The sequence below is a fragment of the Augochlora pura genome, chromosome 1, assembly GCF_028453695.1.
Source record: "Augochlora pura isolate Apur16 chromosome 1, APUR_v2.2.1, whole genome shotgun sequence".
Taxonomy (NCBI): domain Eukaryota; kingdom Metazoa; phylum Arthropoda; class Insecta; order Hymenoptera; family Halictidae; genus Augochlora; species Augochlora pura.
In genome coordinates this window covers 4,710,711-4,730,998 of record NC_135772.1, presented here as the reverse complement: position 1 = coordinate 4,730,998, position 20,288 = coordinate 4,710,711, and the positions used below count along the sequence as shown (strand labels likewise).

The 20,288-nt window shown below is 42.0% G+C and overlaps 1 protein-coding gene across 1 annotated transcript in view; it reads right to left on the bottom strand.

The window, feature by feature from the left end:
• LOC144469429 (uncharacterized) overlaps nt 1-9,181 on the bottom strand; it is a 48,144-nt gene extending 38,963 nt beyond the window's left edge. Inside the window, exon 1 of the mRNA XM_078179692.1 lies at nt 9,120-9,181. Within this exon, the coding sequence (XP_078035818.1) occupies nt 9,120-9,176 (57 nt within the window). The 5' untranslated portion in view covers nt 9,177-9,181. The remainder of the gene's footprint in view (nt 1-9,119) is intronic.
• Nucleotides 9,182-20,288: the final 11,107 nt, after the last annotated feature.

Sequence of the window (20,288 nt, the reverse complement as noted above, 5' to 3'; positions counted from 1 at the left end):
CAATACGCCAAGCGGAATTAGTGGTAAATAAAAGCACTTTGTTCTTGTTATGTAGCTATGTCGGATGTGGCTCGTTGCTGACAGAGGAAATGGGGTAAGGGATCATCTGCCGTGATTCATTCTCACGTGACAAGAACCGAGGCGAGCGATCCATTTATGCGACGCGTTATCCAGTTTCTTAATATACAATTATCCGTGCCAGTTTCTTAATATATTTCTTTGGATTAATAGAATTATTTATAGCGACGAGGAAGAGTTTATCGATCATTTTCGTAGCGTAAGATTTGCAGTTTTTGCGAGCGTTGAAAAACAGTGGACCCTTCGTTGGCCACGGCTGTAAATTGGTCTCTATGGGATATAATTTCTCCGCGGGCTCGATTACAAGGGTGTCCGTAATTGGCCTAAACGGAGCATTGAAATCTGATTCGTCATTGTTACTTCATCACTTAGGTGGTCAACGCTCCCAGGAAAACGCTCGCCACCGACGACGCTCGTCGTGTTCTATATTCTTTGTGCCAGCTATGAAGTACCGCGATCACTATGTTCTTCGGCCGTGTTAGAACCGTGTCGGGAATGTTAACCCTTCCATGAAACTCAATTCGATAAAGTATCGGTCGAATATCCCATTAATATCACGCCTATTAAAATTACATCTTTGGATCTCTGATATCTAATATAATTTTTTAAATTAATTTTTATTAATTGCTATTCGAGATTTCGAAAAATCCTACCACGAAGTTATTGAAATATAAAAGCATTATTTATAAATTATTATAGGTGTACTAGGTGTGTGTTTAGATCGCGAAAATCTCATTTAAACAGCGTTAATATTTCTCGACCTATACGTCTTCGAATATCTTATATTATCTCTTATATTATATTATTATTTACGGACGTAATTTAAAAAGTAATGGCATTAAATATTTACGCGTCGATAAAATCAGAGGATCATAAAACCGAGCATAAATATACGACTCGAATCGGGAAATATATAGCATTCCACGGCGCCGTAGCATTCTACAGTCCAGACACTCGGACCGCAGATAATCCGCGACCTCTTGAAAACGCAACCTCCTCCCGTCGAACGTAATCTCAGGCGAGCGCTATCATTTTTTCGGACTTGAACAGCGGTACACGAGAAATGGGCATCGTTTTCTCCGTTACGGTGTACCGTTACCAAACCAACGGCGGCGGCGGCGACCTTACGTGTGTACCTTTAAGCTACAATGCAACTCGTGAATTCCGCGCGTCCATAATGCCTTTTAACGGTACCTCGAACCTACAGACCTATCTTCCCCCTCCCCCAGTTCTTCCGCTTTATTATCGAAAATCTACCGATTCTGTACGCTTTAATGTCAATGATGCGCACGACCGCTAATAAACTGAACGCTTCAGTGCTGTTTCGGCGGCCGACCAATGCGCCAGGCGACCAGGATACACGCTACACGTTCGTAGAAAAACTGCAAAATTTCTTTACATTCGCGCGTATTGCGATACCCACGGAGGATAAAGCAATAAGGAGGCAGTTCCGCTTTTTACTCTCGTTTTATTGCGCACGATGTCTTGGTGCGTTCGAATAAATTTTGTTCAATTTTCCATAAAGAAGAATTAGCTCTAAATAGTGCCTAAACTTGATGGTGTTGCCATAGATAGCATAAAGCTAGATAGCAGAATTTTATTTTAGCGAAGCCCTGAACTTTGGAAATATTTGTAATGGTTCAAAACCCTCGAATAAAAAGCCTCAAACAATTTTCTTTCAAACGAACTATAGCAAACAATTTATACCGACAGTGCATACATTGAATCAACGATATTTAAACCTAGAACACAGAAACATTTTCCTCGTTGTCGAAGGAAAAATTAAGACAGCAAACGACGCTTTCTACATGCAAATCGATACCGAACTTTTTGGTCAACTTTGAATGCCTGCTGTGTCCTACATCATTCCGTGTAACCGTGCTCTCTGTTACGTTGTGACAGAAACTTTCGTAACGTTCGAGTTCCGGCAATGCCTTCTATCGATCTTTCATCAAGCCTTTACGTTTGTACTTGCAACACTTTTTCGTCCCCGCTGGACGCCTGAATTGTATTCACACACAGAGAGGAAGCTATGTTGGAATCGTATCGATACGATTACGAAAAAGGGACTTGAATTTTTTTCTAGTCATTGACATTCTTTTATGTAAAACGCGAGAGGTCGAGTAACGCTTTTCATTTGTTAACAGCGTTTTCTGGAGACTGTCATTTTAGAATTAATTTATAAATTTAATATAGTAATATTACAGATAATAATAATATATATTATTAGTATACATATTTTATATATTATACTATTATTATAATAGGTATGTTATATATTATACTACTATTATAATATGTATATTACATATTATATCATTATTATAATACATACATTATATATAAAAAGACTGCACAGTTCTCCTTCAACTCTATACTAAATCCTTCGCTACTATCTTATTATACCACACTTCTCTGTCACTAGGAAATTACAAACAATTCAGGCATTCAATCATTCCGAACGTCATTACATAAATAATGTTATTACGTTTGATCCCAGTTCAAACGCACTGCACTAACATTCGAGGATCGATCGAGCGGAATTCGGTAGCCGCGCGGATTCCTTGCAATTTATTTGCGCCGCAGTCGCGGTCCCATTCGCAGAACGCAGTGCTCGAATGACAAAGCAACTGCGATAAATTCTCTCATAATATCGGTTGACCGGTTTTCTAGAAACAACGCGTTAGACAGCCACGTTTCACCATTGAACGAAAAGTGCATCGTGTGAAATCGAACGATCGTTTCCGGTACAACTGGGCCGTTCCTAACGACTCGACGTTTTTTTTCTGCGCTAGCTCCACCGACTGTTTTACGAAACTTTCGCCGATTCTCGGCTGCGACACGTTGATAATCGGTTATCTAGCTTTGAATCGATTAAGATCATCCAGTTCCGAAGAATTTGTTCACACGAGCACGGTGTTCTAAGATTAATCCTTTCGCGAAGATAGCTCTTGGATTTTATTTTAAACCCTTGCACTATGACTCCTTTCACGCTGCGTTAATTAATACTTATTCGTTCTTAATATTTTCCTTAAAAATACCAGATAATTCCTACTCCTTGTTTTATTCTTTAATAAAATGAGACGTTGCATGAAATCTTTTCCACGAGTCGAATTCGTTATTATAGTGCAAGGAATTAATATCACAAAAATAAAATCCAACTTACATGCTTAATTTTATTATATTCCACGCAGTACTTATTTTATAACGATACGAACTACACTAATACTCCCATAACAGTACGCATTAAAGCTTCTACAAATATAATGTATAATTTATGCTAGGACACCCCGTTAAGGACTGCAATTAAATACGGAACACGGTATAATAGCCACGAAGGAAAATGTTCGTAAAAAAGAGTCGGTAAAAGTTCGGGTTTAATTATCATCGCGCGAGGACCGAATAAATCGAACGCATAAAAAATTCGTAACAGAAGTTCCACGCGATCCTTCAATGCCGATCGCGCGTTCGTGTTTCACGCAGGTGCACCACCGGATACCGCGCACAAGACAGTGGGGAGCCTGATAAGGAGCGCGGTGATTTATGCGTGAATTTCTCGCAACCTCTGGAACGCGCGCGCGGGTTACATGCTACGTACGCGTGAACGGATGGATCCCCGTGATTCTTGATACGAAACCGCTCGACTAAGTGTAGGAACCATTGTTTAAACTAGGAAGATGATTTATAAACGTCAGCCTAAAGAATCTTCGGACCAATCGCTAACAGAAACCGAATAAAGCGAGATATAAAAATTCACCGAACACGCGCTGTTCCGCTTCTGGACTTTCTACTAAAGGATTAGAGCCTGCGATTGTTATGCACATCATTTTTTCGAAGACAAACTAGTTCGGGATACTTAAAAGTCATCTAATAAAATTTTATGCGCGCCGGATTTTTATGTGAAATGAAAATTGACCTAATGTTAAACAAAGAAGTGGAGTACAATATCCTTTCATTCTTTCTTTCGTAATCAATAATAATAAAATGCCTAAATTCCATAGTCTATTGATCACTATAACACAGGGTTATCAACAAATGTTTTCTCGTGATTAGGGTAGCTGAGTGTAGCCATTAAGTAGCCCTGATAATTGAAAAATTCAAGAATATCCCTGTATCACCGTCGACCTACGAATCAGCTAAAAATGAATCACCGGGGAAATGCACTTAGCGTTTTTAAATAAACCCGCGCGGCATCCAATGTTTTAAATATGGCTTGAGATTTATGAATCCGGGCCCCGATAATAATGTCTCAAGCACGGAGACAACGCAGGCGATGCGACAAGCTATCAATTCTGTATATATACACTGCGTAGGTAATTTATGAACTGCAGTCCAAGAGCTGGATAGAGATAATATATCTCTGGAATTCCGACATTAATTACCGGTTCTAGTACGTTCTATAGCGGCCCATAATTAATAACAATTCAGGCCGAAACCAGGGAGCCCGGGAAGAATATAAATTTCGCTTGTCTGTACCCGATCGTCTGCCAGCCCTGACAATGAAGATTGTTCCCTTTGACCATGACCTTCGCTCGCAATAGCCATTCCGGCGAGGGTCGAGAACCGTGACACGCGTGCAAAAGGGTTGCCTATTATGCGGATTCGTAAACTATCCTTCCCTCCATTCAGCCGAATTTATATCCACCATTGTACAGTGTTTTATGGAAGATAAAGGATTTTATTGGAACTGCTCGTTGCAATAAAACATTCGTTCACCGTCGTTAGGGACGCGAAGAAGAAGTGCGAAACAAGCCTAACGACCGGATTTTCCTTTTAAAGGATTATACAGGTTGACTCGTTTAAATTGATCTACTTATCTAAGGTACTAAAATATCTACTAAATTAATGATCTTTCGCTATAAATCCATAATATTTTTATGAAGAGAATCAACTGGTATAATAAAAAATATATTACACTATTAAAGAGAATAAACTTGTCTTATTAATATCAGATTAGGTGTCTCTAATATTAATTAAATTTTGTAAATATTTGACTGGATCGATTTAAATGGATCACCCTGTAGCAACAGCTCCTCTACGGCAAAGCTCGACAAGATCGTCCGTGCCACAGCGTTACGAAACGGGACACGCGAACTTTTATTCAGGACCGCTTTATCAACGCTGCGCCTTCTTTTAAGTTAAACGATTTATTGTGAGCATCGATCGCGTGCCTCTTTTTGCCAGCGACAGTGGCAACGCGACGCGACGAGACAACGGACGTCGCTCGTTAAAGCCAGCAGGGTGTATCAACGGTGGGTATCAATTTTCGCGCGGTCTCCGTGAGCCCGTTGTTCCAGATGCGCTTACAATTTAATTAACCGAGACAGGATCGCGCGCGCGCGCGCTCTATATCGTTCTCTGACTTCCACGTTCTCTCGCCGGCTTCTACACGGTTTTCAAGCCGCGTATCCTCCGTTAAACTGGCCATTATCCAATTATCTGAGACTCCGCGGCGGAGACCGCGCTGCTCGCTCTGCTAATTAACCGTGGCGCTGGTCGCCGCCGTATCGCGAACTTGAACGAGTTAAGAAACCATCCGAATGTGTCCAGGTGTTCTACTTAATGTTCCGATTGCGTTATCGCTTAACCGAGCTCGCTTCTCAGACTCGGCCGCTTCCTGAACGCTTGATTCGCCGAGAGCATCGAAAAGGCAACGCGACGCGTCCTCCTTCCTCCTGATCGAATTAATATTTCGTTTGGACAATTAAAGCTGAAACAGGAATAAAATGTAAGAATCTCGAAGCAATCAGAATAAAAGATACATAAATGCAGAACGTGGCGAAACGAGAACCGTCGTCATACCTTCGAAATTAACGAGCGAACTCGAGGCGAACAGAGGGTGTTTCGCACAGAACCGTAGGACCCAGTTCATCAATTTATTAGCCAGACGTGTTTAGAAACTGATCCGCCTCGTCCGGCGAGGTTTCCCTGATCCGTTTAAAATTCTCTACAATACGTACAGATCGTTCTTCGCCAGAGTTTCGAGGAGAGAAGCGTGTCCCTGTCCGACGATATTCAGGCGCGTTCATTCGAATTCCTAACACAATGGTCGCCGGTATATCCCGGAGCCGAACGGGAACAATCGAAAGCCGGGATTACTGAATCCGCGGGATCCGGCGAAAAGAATCGACGGAATTCGAAACAGGATACCGGCCCCGGGGTGATCACCAGCGGCGAGGAACCTGCGGTCGGGAATCGAAACGAATGCGCGCGGTGCGCGCACCGTGCACACGTGTCCGAGGACCCTACACGGCGCGCACCGGCCCGCTAGTTCTGTTTCCAACATTCGCCGCATAATCATACACGGGGCCCGGTGCGTAATTAGTGGCTGCGGAACGAGCCGCGACGCGGCGCCATGCCGTGCTCGTGCTCGTAGTTACAGGAATTTCGAAGATTAATGAACGATTACGCGCGATAGATCACCCCTCGATACTCGCGGGACGACGAGAAATAAAAGCAACCACCCGGACAATTACATCTTTCCCTCTATCTTTCCACCCTCTTGTAATAAATATTACCAGCACGAAAGTATAGTAATGGAGTTCTTAAAAATACCTGATATAAGAGATATGATAATATACTATAATTGTACAATTTGAGTATAGTAATAGAGTCCTTAAAAATACCTAATATAAAATATATAATAATATAATATAATTGTACGGCTTTAAATGCCTTCTCTCTTAGTAAATAGTCTACTGCTACTACCTACGCACAATTTACAACATCAACTGCTCTGTTAGCCTTGAATATAATCTTCCATTGATTTTCAAAATATAAAAACTGAATAGGCACCCAGCCAGTGGACCAGTGCATAGCGCAAGATGAAAACATCCGTGGTACAATAAACTCCCGAAGGAATCGCCGCGCGTTAGAATTCTACGTTCCCATAAGGAAGGTGGCGACCGTATGCACCGCATACGCCGCGCACCCGTTTGAAACGTGAACGGAAACGAACGTTCGACCAGCGTGTGTCCTGCCGTTAAGTATAGCAATCACCGGCGAGATAACGCCTGTATATCCTTGACTCTAAGCGCACGCGTATCGCTGCGTGCACCCCACGCGTCGCACACTGTTCCACCGCGTGCACGGATTGCAAATTGCGCTGCCGAGTCCGTGTGTGCTCGCGGATTTCGCGAGAACGAGAACGGAGAGATGGGACGGCGACCGATGGGGTTACATCGTGACACAATGCGAAATTATAACGCTTCTTAATATGATGAGGCAACGTTTGATGAAACCGACTAGGAAAATGTCACGGTTCACGGCGCCGAGGTCGGCGTTTTCTGGTTCTGCGCATGTTAAATGCAACGCGGAGATGAAAACGGCGAAATATTCCTGCTACTACCCCTTTACACCCTGCAACTGCGCCTCAAAAACTATGCTAATCTTATATATTAAACTTATATATAAATATTTGGAATTGCACTATAGTCGTCATAAAATAGCAGAGTCTGCGATATTCTGAATCTCCCAGTTTTGTTTACTTTTTAATATCGCCTAGAGCGATACCCCACGTCTATTCTTGAAACCGAGAAGCCATGATCGAGCACGGTGTAAGAACATTGATGAAATCACTGAAGAAAATGTCACGGTTTCTATATAAAGGGTGGTGTTTCTGAAAGTATATGACGGCTCACACCGAGGACGTAACAAAGGTTGAAGTTAGCGAATTCGTGACATTTATGCTTATGACGTAATTTAGAGTTATTTAGTATAGATGCCGGACGCTCGGTCTCGGGTGCATGGAATGAGGAAATGGTAGTATGCCAAGTATCGTGGTACTCCTGCATCTATTCGACTTCACAGTTCTTGCGCTATACCAAACGGTTATCGCGGGTAAAAATGGCAGAAGCGTAAATACACCGTAAGTTTTGTAGCATCTTAATCGTTATCTCCGGACAGCAAAGCGTAAACCGAAGACGATTTTGCAGTGCTGAAGAATATGTAATAGTCGTATCTGCGAAACGCTGTTTCTACGAATACTGTTAATCGCGGAAGTTATTTGACAGGACGAACAAAAGTGAATATTTTATAGACACATAAATTCTATAAAGACCATACTGGATCAAAATTTTTAAAAATACCACAAATTAAACGGTGTCATTATCATATAAATTCATCAATAAAAAATTCTAAGGCATTACTTTTTGCTATATGGTATATATATTACAATAAATTAATTGCCTGGAACTAGTCGTCTTTAAATGATTCCTTCGACGCAGAGAATAGACTGTTACATATCCTTCTATCGACAAATACATAATATCGGACACGTGTAGAAAGCACCAAGCGAATTACAAAGTAAAAAGAGATTAGACAGTGACGTAAGATCGTACCAATCAACGTCCTGTCAAACTCTCGCGTCGGTCGGACGTTAAGCAACGTCGTACCTTTTTGTCCACCGTACATCTAAAACTACCGTAGGTCAGTTTAGGCATTCTGGAGCCAAAACACGGTGACTCACAAGATTTTATACGCGTTTCCAGAGAACGTAATTCTTTTTAAACACGCCAAGAGTGGAGCAGACATCATTTACATACGCTACGAGTCACACGTAACGGGAGTTCACGCCTGAAAACTCGTTCCTCAAATCGATCTTTTTAGAGAGTATCGAATTTATAGGTGTCTGGAAATAACGCTTAAAAATACGTATCATCCCGCCATCGTTCAGAGACCGATTTAGCGGTGCATTTAACACTTCCCTCGCCAGGGATGAGCCCACAGCGAGCGTAAATTCGTGTTCAAAATCGATAAGCTATTTCGAGTCTCGCAGACAATCGATTCCTTTCGAGAAAACATCGAGTGCTCGAGCTGGTTGAAAAATTCCGGCGAACCGATTCCGATGAATCGCCTATTTCGCGATCGATCGACAACAAGAAAAGCGTCCAGGCTTGAAACGCGCGCCTTTTCTTGTCGAGGATCGCGTAAAAAGTGAAAGTTCCACGTTCCCCCCCGGTGTGTATCGGTTGAATCGGAGCTATTGATGTGCAAAAGCAGGCACACGCGTCCATAGAACGGACATGCAAATCTCTACTCACCAGGAGGAAAAATACTGTGCTCGTGGCGGTCGCTTCGAACGATATTCCGCACGCCATTTCTCGCGATCGAACCATCAGGCTCCTCCTCTTTCAGACCATCCTGAGACTCGTCAGCGAGGCATGCGGCTCCCGGTCTTCGCCCTGCTTCCCTTCGATTAAACCCGAATCACTTTTCCACCATAAAAACCACCACGACGTATGCGAACGCTCTGTAATCTCGATCCTCGATCGCGGTTGCGGCACGCGGTCTCAAAGCTTCGATCTTCGCGCCTGGCGATCCTACGAAATCCTCCGTCGACTTCGTGGTTTGATTCAGAACTTCGAGGTTTGATTCCGTGAAGAACCGATTTAGGCTGGATTCGAGCGACCGTTTCAATCACTGGCTCTCTCTGTCTCTCTCCCTTTCGCCGACCACTGTCCGATCACCGACAGGCCCGATCTCCTTTGGCGGACACCGCTGCTAGATCGATAATCCCTCGATCGACCGCGATTCCTCCGCGTCGTTCCGCGTTATTTCAAAGCGTCGATATCGCGTGGCTGGGTCAAAGACGTGGCGAGGACTAGACGACGCAAAGCTGATATAGCCTCAGTCGCTCGAGGACAATCCTGAGAGTTCTCTCTGTCTGTCTCTCCTCTATTTCTCTCTCTCTCCTCGTCGTTTATAGGTGATGATTGCGCGGTCCTAACCGTAGCACAGGGCTCGGGCAACTGACAGCGGGTCAGAGCCGCGGCACACGGCGCCACGCCGCTCTCACAGCTGATCCGAGAGAGCCGATCGCCTCTACTCGCCTCTCTACCCTCTCTCTAACACGCGATTCTCAACCTCCGCCACTGTACGACTCCCTGCGATTTACCGACGCCAATCGGAACACCGACAAGCTCATAGAATCTCCAGACGATGCCTTTGTCGCGCGATACTACCCGTGAACTTGGTCAAAACGCAATTTTTTAAGCCTAGACTAACACAAAGCTGATGTGAGGACGTATGTTTTGTACAGCGCAGAAAATTCGTTTAAAATTTTAAATTCTCTTGCAGGTTACTTACAATAAGATGTCGTAGATCGACGAAGTTGAATTCTCCTTTTCGAAGCGTCCCGTAAAAGTTTATCCTCGAAGAAACCATCTGGTATACATTTTTACATTAAAATTTATGTTATAGAGATCAACGTTGCATGTCGTGGATTGTCGAAGTTGAAGTCTCCTCTCCAATGCGTCCGGTTGAAGTTTATCCGTGAAGAAATCATCTGTAAACCATTGTTCAATTAGAATATATAATATAGAGATGAATTTTACACATTACATTACAGAAAATATTTTTTAATTAAGCCCAGCTTATAGTTTTACCCTCGAGTGACTTATGGTCGTCATACGAGGGTTGAGAAACGGACATTTGACTGCTCCCGTGGGTTTAATATTAAACGAGAATCATAATTTCGACCAGCTAGATGGAGAAAACCTTTCTATGCGTCGTGTCCGCCAGTAGGGTATTTCTTAGAGGCCCATTGTTGGTTTTCTACCATTTTTTGCTCCGGTTCAAGTTGCCAGGTTAGCAAACAGGTTGCTAAGAAATCGAGACGCGGGGGAAGGTAAAGCAAGGCTCCGGGAACTGTCAAAATTCCTGTGACGACCACTACTGGGCACTGAATAATTTATATATATTTTTATCGGCATAAAATAATGTTGAATATATTCGTAATTGTATATTAGTATCGCAGTGCCTTCCATATATTTTATACGTTTGTTCTAACGTTAAGGAAGTAACAATTCAACAATTCGAATAACTTTGTTAATGCAAAGGCATTGACAGTGTTACGTAAAATGTTGAAAGTAAGATCATTTCATCACTTGAATTTAATAGTGTTAAAAATTCGAGTTAAAAGTGTAGTTACGTTCGGAGCATCACGTTCTGCATACGCGATCCGAATACGCAAAATTCGAGTGAGAGTTTTTACGAAAAAAGGAAATCCCGTCGCGACCATACGCGTCGGAACGCAGAGGAAAACGAAATTGTATTGCACAAAAATGTCCGGCGTTCGAAAACATTTGACAATCAAATAGTTCATTTATAAAATTAAATATTTAAAATAATTGCAGGGCAGCAAACACAAAATTCTACTATTTCTAATAATAATTGTCCAATGTGAATGAATTAAATAATGGCGAAATGGTTGTTATAGCAACGATTAAAAATTAGTTCCAACAGCACAGGAAAGTCTATTTCCTAGGCTTCTACCTTTCGGTCACTCCTTTAACGACAAATCAAGCATAGTAACGATCTGATCGGCGTCCAGGCGCTTTTTTCCGGGGCACTAGTTCACCTCGTTTGTGCGCTAATGTTATGACCGTGATATTCAAGTCGAAGTTTTTGTTACCATAGTACATTGTAAGAGAAAGTATTGCGAAACGTGCATTACACGCTGCGAGCGCGTAGTTTTAACCGTAATGATCGAATCACGTTAATGTCGTTAATTTATCAAGTTCTAATCAACGTAGAACTGAAAGGAAAATCTGACATTGATGAATTACCGTCATCAGAATTGTTAGTATTGCTAACTAACTACGTGTTAATAGAGAATGCTTAGAACACCTTTTTATTTGTCCATTCAAGTGGACATGGTTTTTAAATATAATTTACCTATTGTGAATATTATAACCAGAGCATATAATTAACGAAGAAGAAAAATGTTGTTACCTTTTTGTTCAGTTCTTTGTTGAATTCTTCCTTGCTCGCGGCGTTCCACATTCGTTTGTTCGTTGCGGTTTTACGAGCTTGCAAAAAGATATTCGTTCGTTAATTAGGTGGATAACGCTCGTTACCGTGATTCGAAGGCCATGGAGTAAACGACGCGTCGCTGGCTTCTATAAAAATAAGAATGCTGCGCCTCCGACTTCGGGGCGTACCGCCCACGTGCCCTTAATGTCCGTCTTTTCGTAGTACCTTTCACGGTTCCGCAAGATCGAGCACCGGCGATTTAGCTGCGAATCAGTCAGCGAAACTTTTGGAACGCTTCCACGTTTCTCTCGTCTCGTCTACACGACTCCATTATGGTTGTGATCGAGGACAATTAATTGCGCGAGATTTATTACGCGTGAAGATTTGCTACTCGAAAGCATCTGAACTTAATGAGCCAATACCTCCCTACCTGAGTGAGGGAGGAGCGAGTACATATGAGTAGAAAATAAAGATAGTTGTCCCACGACGTTTCTGCAACAAAGATACTAAAGCATTTGACGTAATCCTATACTTGTTCCTGAATATTCGTCACTTTTGAAATTGGATATCACCCAGAGCTACTGTAGATTGCACGAGAGGGCCATTAACATGATCGTTTCCCCGAATTGAGCCACGGAACCGTTCTGGTATTTCTCCAGGCGTCACGATAGACCGGCGCTGCGGATGACTATTGAGGAATACAAAGCGATTTAACGAGATTCTTGTGCAATAAGCACGGATGAATAACCGACCTTGCGTATATAAACGGCGCGGCCTTCGTTAAGTCAAGAGCGTTAAGGATCCTGCCAGTTTTTCATGTGACAAGGGTAGCCCCCTCTCCGGCTCGAATTCGTTCGCGACCAGTCATCGAAATCTCCGAGATTGCCAGTTCACAGCCTACGAGCGTAGCGCAAACGTATGGTGTTCCGATTAATGCTAATTAACAGGACAAAGCTCGTAACTTAATTTCATAAATAATAGGTGCTCGTTATATGAGGTAACACCTACACGACAAGAATATTAATGTTCCTCTAACGGTATTACTTCCAAAGCCGGTTCCGCAAACACAACTCAGTCATCTAATAATATATATCATATTATATTAAATTTGATTCTCTTTTTATCAATATTAAAAGCAATAAAAAATGTTATAGTTATTACAACTGCGAAGAAAGTGGCGCAACAAGGGATTAATCTGCGATTCCGGAACAAGAACCGGCCGGTTTTTCCGGTGCGGCTCGGATCTCCGGCGTTGTGTCGCGTCCCCGCGATTTCTGGTCCCGGATTTTTCTTTCTCGAGCAGAGGTACATCGAAGCTGGCGTCGATCGTGGAGCTAAATTTTCCTTTTATCTGCATTACTCGGATGCCTGGCACGGCTTCTCTCGTACGAGCGAAGCGGTGCATTTACTCCGCGAGCGGGCTGCTCGCACGCTGGAATTCCGCCGGCCGCGCGGACGAAGCGTCGGCTTATATTGGAAGGCCAGCCGCGACCTAGGCATATCTCTCTGGCTGCATTGTTCCGTCGGCCGCGGCATTGTTTCGTCGCCGGTCAAGAGGTCAGCAGACGCGGACGACCAAACTCTTGGATACGTATCTTCCCGGAGCCCGGGGATTTGCCGCACGATGTCCGGCGGATAAACAAAAACGAAGGAGCGCAAAACACCAACGCCCTTCTCCCGTATTATGGATAACATCGGTGACTTTTGTCCACCCGCGGCTGCTCGCTCACTTTCCGATATAATGAATGCATTACGCTCGCGGTATCAGCTGGCAATAAATCGTGGCCGTCGCGCGGACGAACACCGACACGCCGCGCCGCGCCGCCTTGCGAATATTACGAGCTCGTTGCTGTGTATTCCAGATAAAGGTTTGATGAAGGACATGACTGCGCCGTGGGCGTCTCGCTGCCTTTTTCCCTGATCCCTTTTTCCCTCTTTTCGCCTTTCCTCGACCGGTTATCACGAGTATTAATCTGTCAAACGGGTAATCGCTTGATCGAATCGACTTAATCTCTTCCAACTTTCGAACCGAGAAGGACGCTCTCGCCGACAGGATGGTGTCTGTTTTCAGATTTCGTAGCAACTTTACATTTTCCGCGTTCTCTTCTTGAGATTATCCAACGCGCAACGCCGAACATCCTGCTTGCGGTGATACGCCCTTCCGCAAGATTAAAGGATCGCCAAGTTATAGCTGGAAGACCGTCGGTCTTCGAAATCCTGTGTAAAACAAACAACTTTGATAATCATGTCAATCTACAGCCAGTGTAAACAATATACGTGTTCTCTCCACAATGACCTTTCAATCCTTTGAAACAATTTTTTCGCACAACAAATATCTGATAAGTTATTTAAATATATACTCACCCTGTATACATAGTTTCTATACAGTTATTTCTTTTGAAATACCTGCATAACAGAGAAGTGCATTCCAGTATAAATCACTGGCTGTATTTCTCCCAATTTGCCAAAGTGCATTCCAGTGTCATGGGAAAAGATATAACAGCTCGCAGAACATCATTTTTTCCTTCGTCACGTTCACCTGCTTGATTTTGTCGTAGCAGTTTTTGCGATCGTTATAAAAGGAGATAACGTTTCTTGGCTCGCCGCAGAATTAATGGAACCCCTTCACCTTTGTTCTTCGCCGAAGAATCGCCAACGAAGTTCGCAGCCGGGAGATCGCTTTATCGAAACGTCCTTTGTCCTATTTGTTAAAAAAGAGCAACTCCCACCAATTAATAATTATAAGCAGATGCACGCGGTTCTACGGGAAATATTATTTATAACAAAGTTAGAAGCTCTCTCTTAATGTTAGTAAAAAAGCAAAGGCCGCGACGCACTGTGAGCCGGTTCTTAAACTAATTTGTTTTCGTACATTCCATTTTACCTTCTTTCCTAATTAACCGTACGATTTCGTTATCAATTCTAAATAATGTCTGCCTGATAAATTATTAGAAGTTCCTCGAAAAATCCATATTCCTCTTTAAATCTATAAAACTTTATACCTATCGCCGGATTCTATATCTTCTCCGGCCATTATGCAAATGAAACGACAGCTCACAAGATGACCCGATAACATCTCCTCACCACATATATTATAATTATGCTATCACTATACGCTGTCAACTTGATCGAGTCTAAATTAAAAAACAATTTTACACATATGTCATCGCTTCCCCTTTTTTTAGTTCAAACAATGCAGGGCTGTGGTTTCTATAGCAAAATTGCAATGTTCACCAAATTTATCAGAAGAATAACAAGGAAAAAATTAAACTGTCGCACTAATTGGAATATAATTTAATTGTCCCGTAAAAGATATATATCTATCCGAAAATGCCTAAATATTTTCGCTCACAAAGAAATGGAGCCTTTTACCCTAAGCCCCGGGCTCGACGGTCGTCGGGGGCTTGATTTAAATGAACGTAAATATATTCTATTATTTTTTTCCATTTCACACGGCTTTTATTCGATTCGGCTACCGGATTCCACGGTGGAACGTGATTCTGGAATTCTTTTTCTCTTTGTCGCTCGACGACTCCAGCTCGAGGCTAAATCGCAAGTGGCCAAAATAACGGCTACCTGCTGTGAATACTTCTAATGGATGATGTTGCTTCCGCCGTCCTTCTCCGACGTCTGTTCGTGCCGCTGGTTCCAGATATCGATTTAACCGGTAAGTTGCTTTCGATGAATATACTCGTCATGCGTAAACATGTTCCGTTTATCTTGCAATTTCAATGAAAACTAAAATAATATTCGTAAGTTATCAAGACACCGGGACGAGAAATAAAACGAACAAATAAAAATATATAAATAATTATTAAAACATTGTTTCCTGCTCAGTTTGCTACCTAAACGTTTGCTACATCCTATAAGCTGTGCTGTCACGTATACCAATGTAGTTTTCCTTCACACATTTCAGCGAAGCGTAAAATGTTAAAAAGAAAAAGAATGCTGGTACCAAGACCAGTTCTAGAGAACTAATTTATAATACTTCAACGGAATCAACTTTGTGGGCGCCGTGTAGGGAATCATAATGCTGAAAATTGATTGCTTCGTTCAACAGAATTCGTGTAACATGGCCAAGTTCTTTTTGCGAACTCTGTTCGTTTGACACGGAAAAACTGCGCAACATTGAGAAATTCGTAAGAAAAAGAGATCGTGGTGAAAAAACATGCTGCACAGTTTTTGAATCCTCAATGATTCATCTATATACAGGGTGTTTCGCTGCGATCATTTCTACTAATAAAAACGAACGTTTATGGAAATATCTGCAAGTATTTATATAGTAAAAATTTGCTATAACACTTCGTCAATATTACACGAAAAGAAGACAATCTTTTGAACAACCTAGCATTACCATTTCTGTAGTAAAAAGAACCAACTCGTTTAAATGCAGTATTTCAGTCGGTACATTCAATATGTACACGTGCATTCGTTATAAATCACGGGGCGGTAACCGAACGGGTTTAAATCCTTATCTTTATCATCGCCAAGCACGGTATGGATTTAGAGGGATTATTAAATGTACTTTCCAAAGATCCTGCTACCGATTAAGTGTCTACTGGTCCGTGATCGAGCATCACTGGTTAAACGAACATCGCTTCCTTTATCGCCCTAAAGTAATAGATGTTATATTAATTTATTTAAAATGATGAGACTCTTAAGAGCTCCTTTATACTGTTCTACTTACTCTGTCATTGACATTGCTTCCTCACCATACAGAGCACGTTGTCTATTTTAGGAGATTCTCATCCTCTTCGGGTAATAGAGGTTCCATTGTACTCGTGTCAATTAACATCCCACTAAAACAAAATTGAATATAATTTAAAGCGTCTTAAATTAAAAGGAAGCATCTGATACTCTTAATCATCAGAACCGTTGCCTACCGCAACGTATGAACCTTGAACAGAAGTTATTGGATTATTCCGTTCCATCCTCAACCGTGTGAGAGAACATCATCGACTGCTGATACATCGACCGGCTCGGGAAGACCCGAGAATTCTCGTGATTTCATTCATGATTCGTCCAAACCGGTGATTAATATAAAACGAGCGGAATTTTGTCTCCCGATTAGTAACTTCAGGAATTTCTGCGTGTAATCGTTACACAAGGTTACATCGGATATAGTTATTTCTTGCGCGGATCCACGGGATTTCTACGCCTTTAAAAATCTTACGTGGCCTACCGTACCAAGAAAGTCATTATATATGCTGAATAATGCATATAAAATGCTCATACTTTTTGGTTGAATAGTCTTAATAAACACTTAATGCACAGTGTTGTCTTGTTAAATTAATACAAATTAATCTGAATAAAATCATTGCATAACAGGGGGATTATTAAATGACTTATTATTATAAAAGAAAGTGGAAGTTACGCATATACGTATTGTATTGTAAACTGGGATTTTTCATTGCGCTGTGAATCACTACTTAGGACGAAACGGTGGGTGGCGAGATGGGGCGAAAGTGAATACAATTTTTCGTAGAACGTAACAGCGCAGAAATGGTTTCCCAATTACGATCGTTGACCATGAAAATCTCGGTTATTTTCGTTGAACAAAAATGAGAAAGGTCGTTCCAGCTAATTCCATTCGATTGGTCGAATTGGTTGCGGGTAAAAGAGCAAGATTTCATCGGGCCGTTACACCGATTGCGTTACACATTAAACGCGTGACGCGCGAAATTCCGTTTCAGGTCGACAGAAGCTTGACGTCACAAGGACGCCAGCCGGAAAAAATTCGCGAAAATCTGTCGGACTAGAATCGTTCCGTTAAAAAATAATATTTCCGCGCGTGTTGCGATCGAGGGCACTACTGTGCGCCACGTGAAAGCCTGCTGTGTTACTTCACTAGTAGAGTTACGAGAGAAAAGTAAATGTTTTAAGCCTTCGAAACTTTCGATTCATTAATATCAGGGATTGCATTATGTGTTGTAGTAACAAGTACTAATTCAAGGACGTTTCTCCCGATTTCATAGTTTGTTACGTCAAGAGATCAGATATAGAAGTATAGTTTCGCTCAATGATCTATAAAATTAAGACGTTTCGTGCAATTCGATGACCTCATGGTATTTTTACGGATACCAAGATACAGCGAAAAAGTTATAGAAAAATTATAGCTGACGGTGTGCTGATAAGACTCCTAGCGTTAATTCTTTGATTGTGAATGTTAGGTCAGTACTTCCCACACGTTCGATACCGATTTCCGGCTCCGGGTCCGCATTGCTATGGCTACCGTTGACCAAGTGCACACGTACCCCGCGAACGAACAACGGATGGAATAAAACGCAATGACGCATATGCGGGAGCGGATTCCGTAAGGTCGATAGCGGCCGTGGGTAGTCTCTGCATCCATTAAAACGAGCTGAACGCCTCGCAGTTGCAAATGACGCGATACACGCACAATTAATCGGTGGAACGCTCGAAAACAAGGAAACAGGTAACGCGAGACATTTCATCGGGCAACCGTCAGACATAAGTGCACAGTAGTCGGTCTTCGGGTTCTGAAAATGTTCCTTGCATCGCTTCATGTGACATTGCTGTGGGGCTGTCTCATGAATTCAGAGCCGAGCACATTTCAGACGACAATACGGTAGAACTTCATTTATACGAGCTCGGCAGGAGACAACCAGTTCTCATAACTGGACAATTTTATATGATCGGAGTCTGCTGATCATCCCGGCTACTTGTAAATTTCCATTTAAATATCCAGAGTTCACGTTCGGATAAAATGGAATTAACGCTATTTCTATCGAACGTGACTAGAGACACCTATATAACCAAAGGGGTTAAAGAACATTCTCTAATCGTTTTTAATAAGCCGAGTTATATAAAAAAATAATCAGGATACGAAATATATCTTAATGATATCTCTGATATTTTTTTCTTACTGACAAAGCGATGTGCACTAAGTTACAGTAGAAATGCTTAAGGTGGTCAGTACCACAGAGGATTCCCCTCTACCTTATCTACGGTAATTTTATTGCGACCGTTTTCTCCTTATTTTATTGTGTTCCTACTGCATAATTAATTGGCCGGCGGAGTAGTCTTGGGAAAAGGTTGTCAGTTAGACCTCCGATCAGTTTTCGTTGGTTTGGTCCGACCGAGCACGTAAGACGGTAGCATGCTTGAACCGGAGATTGACATTAAGATTGGATGCATGATATTTATAACGAAACAAACCGGCTGGGCCTGTGTCCAGTGTCCCTTGCCCACGAATACATATTATGGACATCGTTCCGGGTAAAATATTATCGGATCGTTATCGTGCCATTGAAATTTGATATTTTGTCCAATGTACGCAAGCGTTTTGAAGAAATCCGTTCCGCGCGTATAATCCGTAGATAGAATGTTTAAACAACAACGTGTCGGACACGATACGATCTAGCAACGAGTCGTGCAAGATTTCCCTTGCGTATTATAATGCTATCGAGACAGGAAAATTAACTCTTTGTCTTCTGGTAATTTTCGTAACTGCGTCCGTCTGGGTAGTTGCATTATAAATGATTGGAGAAAAACCGGAAACAATTTCAAATCGATTAGAATAATTTCAGCGTACTGTCACACATCATAGTAAACTAGACCATCTAATATTTTAAAAAATTCAAGCGCAATAATGCTCGCGGAACCACACAAACATTTATTTTAGCCTATAACAATTAGCAAGCATCGTATATGCTTTTAATGACCACGCAACGCCCATATATCAATGCATTGCTTAAAAATTCATAAGATTATGAATGCGATTCTTCTTGTAACGCATCAGCCGTGTCTCATTAATAATTCGTCTCTCCGTAGCTGTAGAAATAATGACCACACCACCTTTCCGCTTTGATCGAATGATTTACAAGGCATCCAAGCAGGATTTCACAGCGCATCGTGAAACAGTTCTCCGTGTCACAATTTTCCCCGTATAAATAACAACGCGAAATAAATAACACGGCGACAGATTGAATAATCTGATATATTTAAATGAAACGCCGTTTTATCATCGGCAACATAAAAAAAGGAACGGACAGCAACGTGAATGGACGCGTCCGAAAACGTATTTCATCCGTAACGTTTATTTACGATTTTATCGTAATTGTCAGGATCATTTGTATCGACGTCAATTATTTATACTATAAGAATAAATTATAACGTCCGGTTTATAATGCGACAAGCTACATCATCGTCCGGTTTCATCGCGCGAGTTTTTTCAATGCACGATTTTTCGAATGTGTCTCGAATTCCGAGATAATAAGGAAGACAATATTTCTCTGTCATCGGGCATCATTCGATTCGCTGCACGGTGCTGCATTCCCCAAATACGATAAAACAAAACTCCTGCACCGAAAGTCGTTTCTTATCAGCCGAGAACAGAATTAATTAAGTTCAAGTCTTCAGCACTCAATCAATGGTGTAAGTCGCGACCGACTTGGGTACACTAATCAAATTAATTGATTCTATTAGATCAGTGC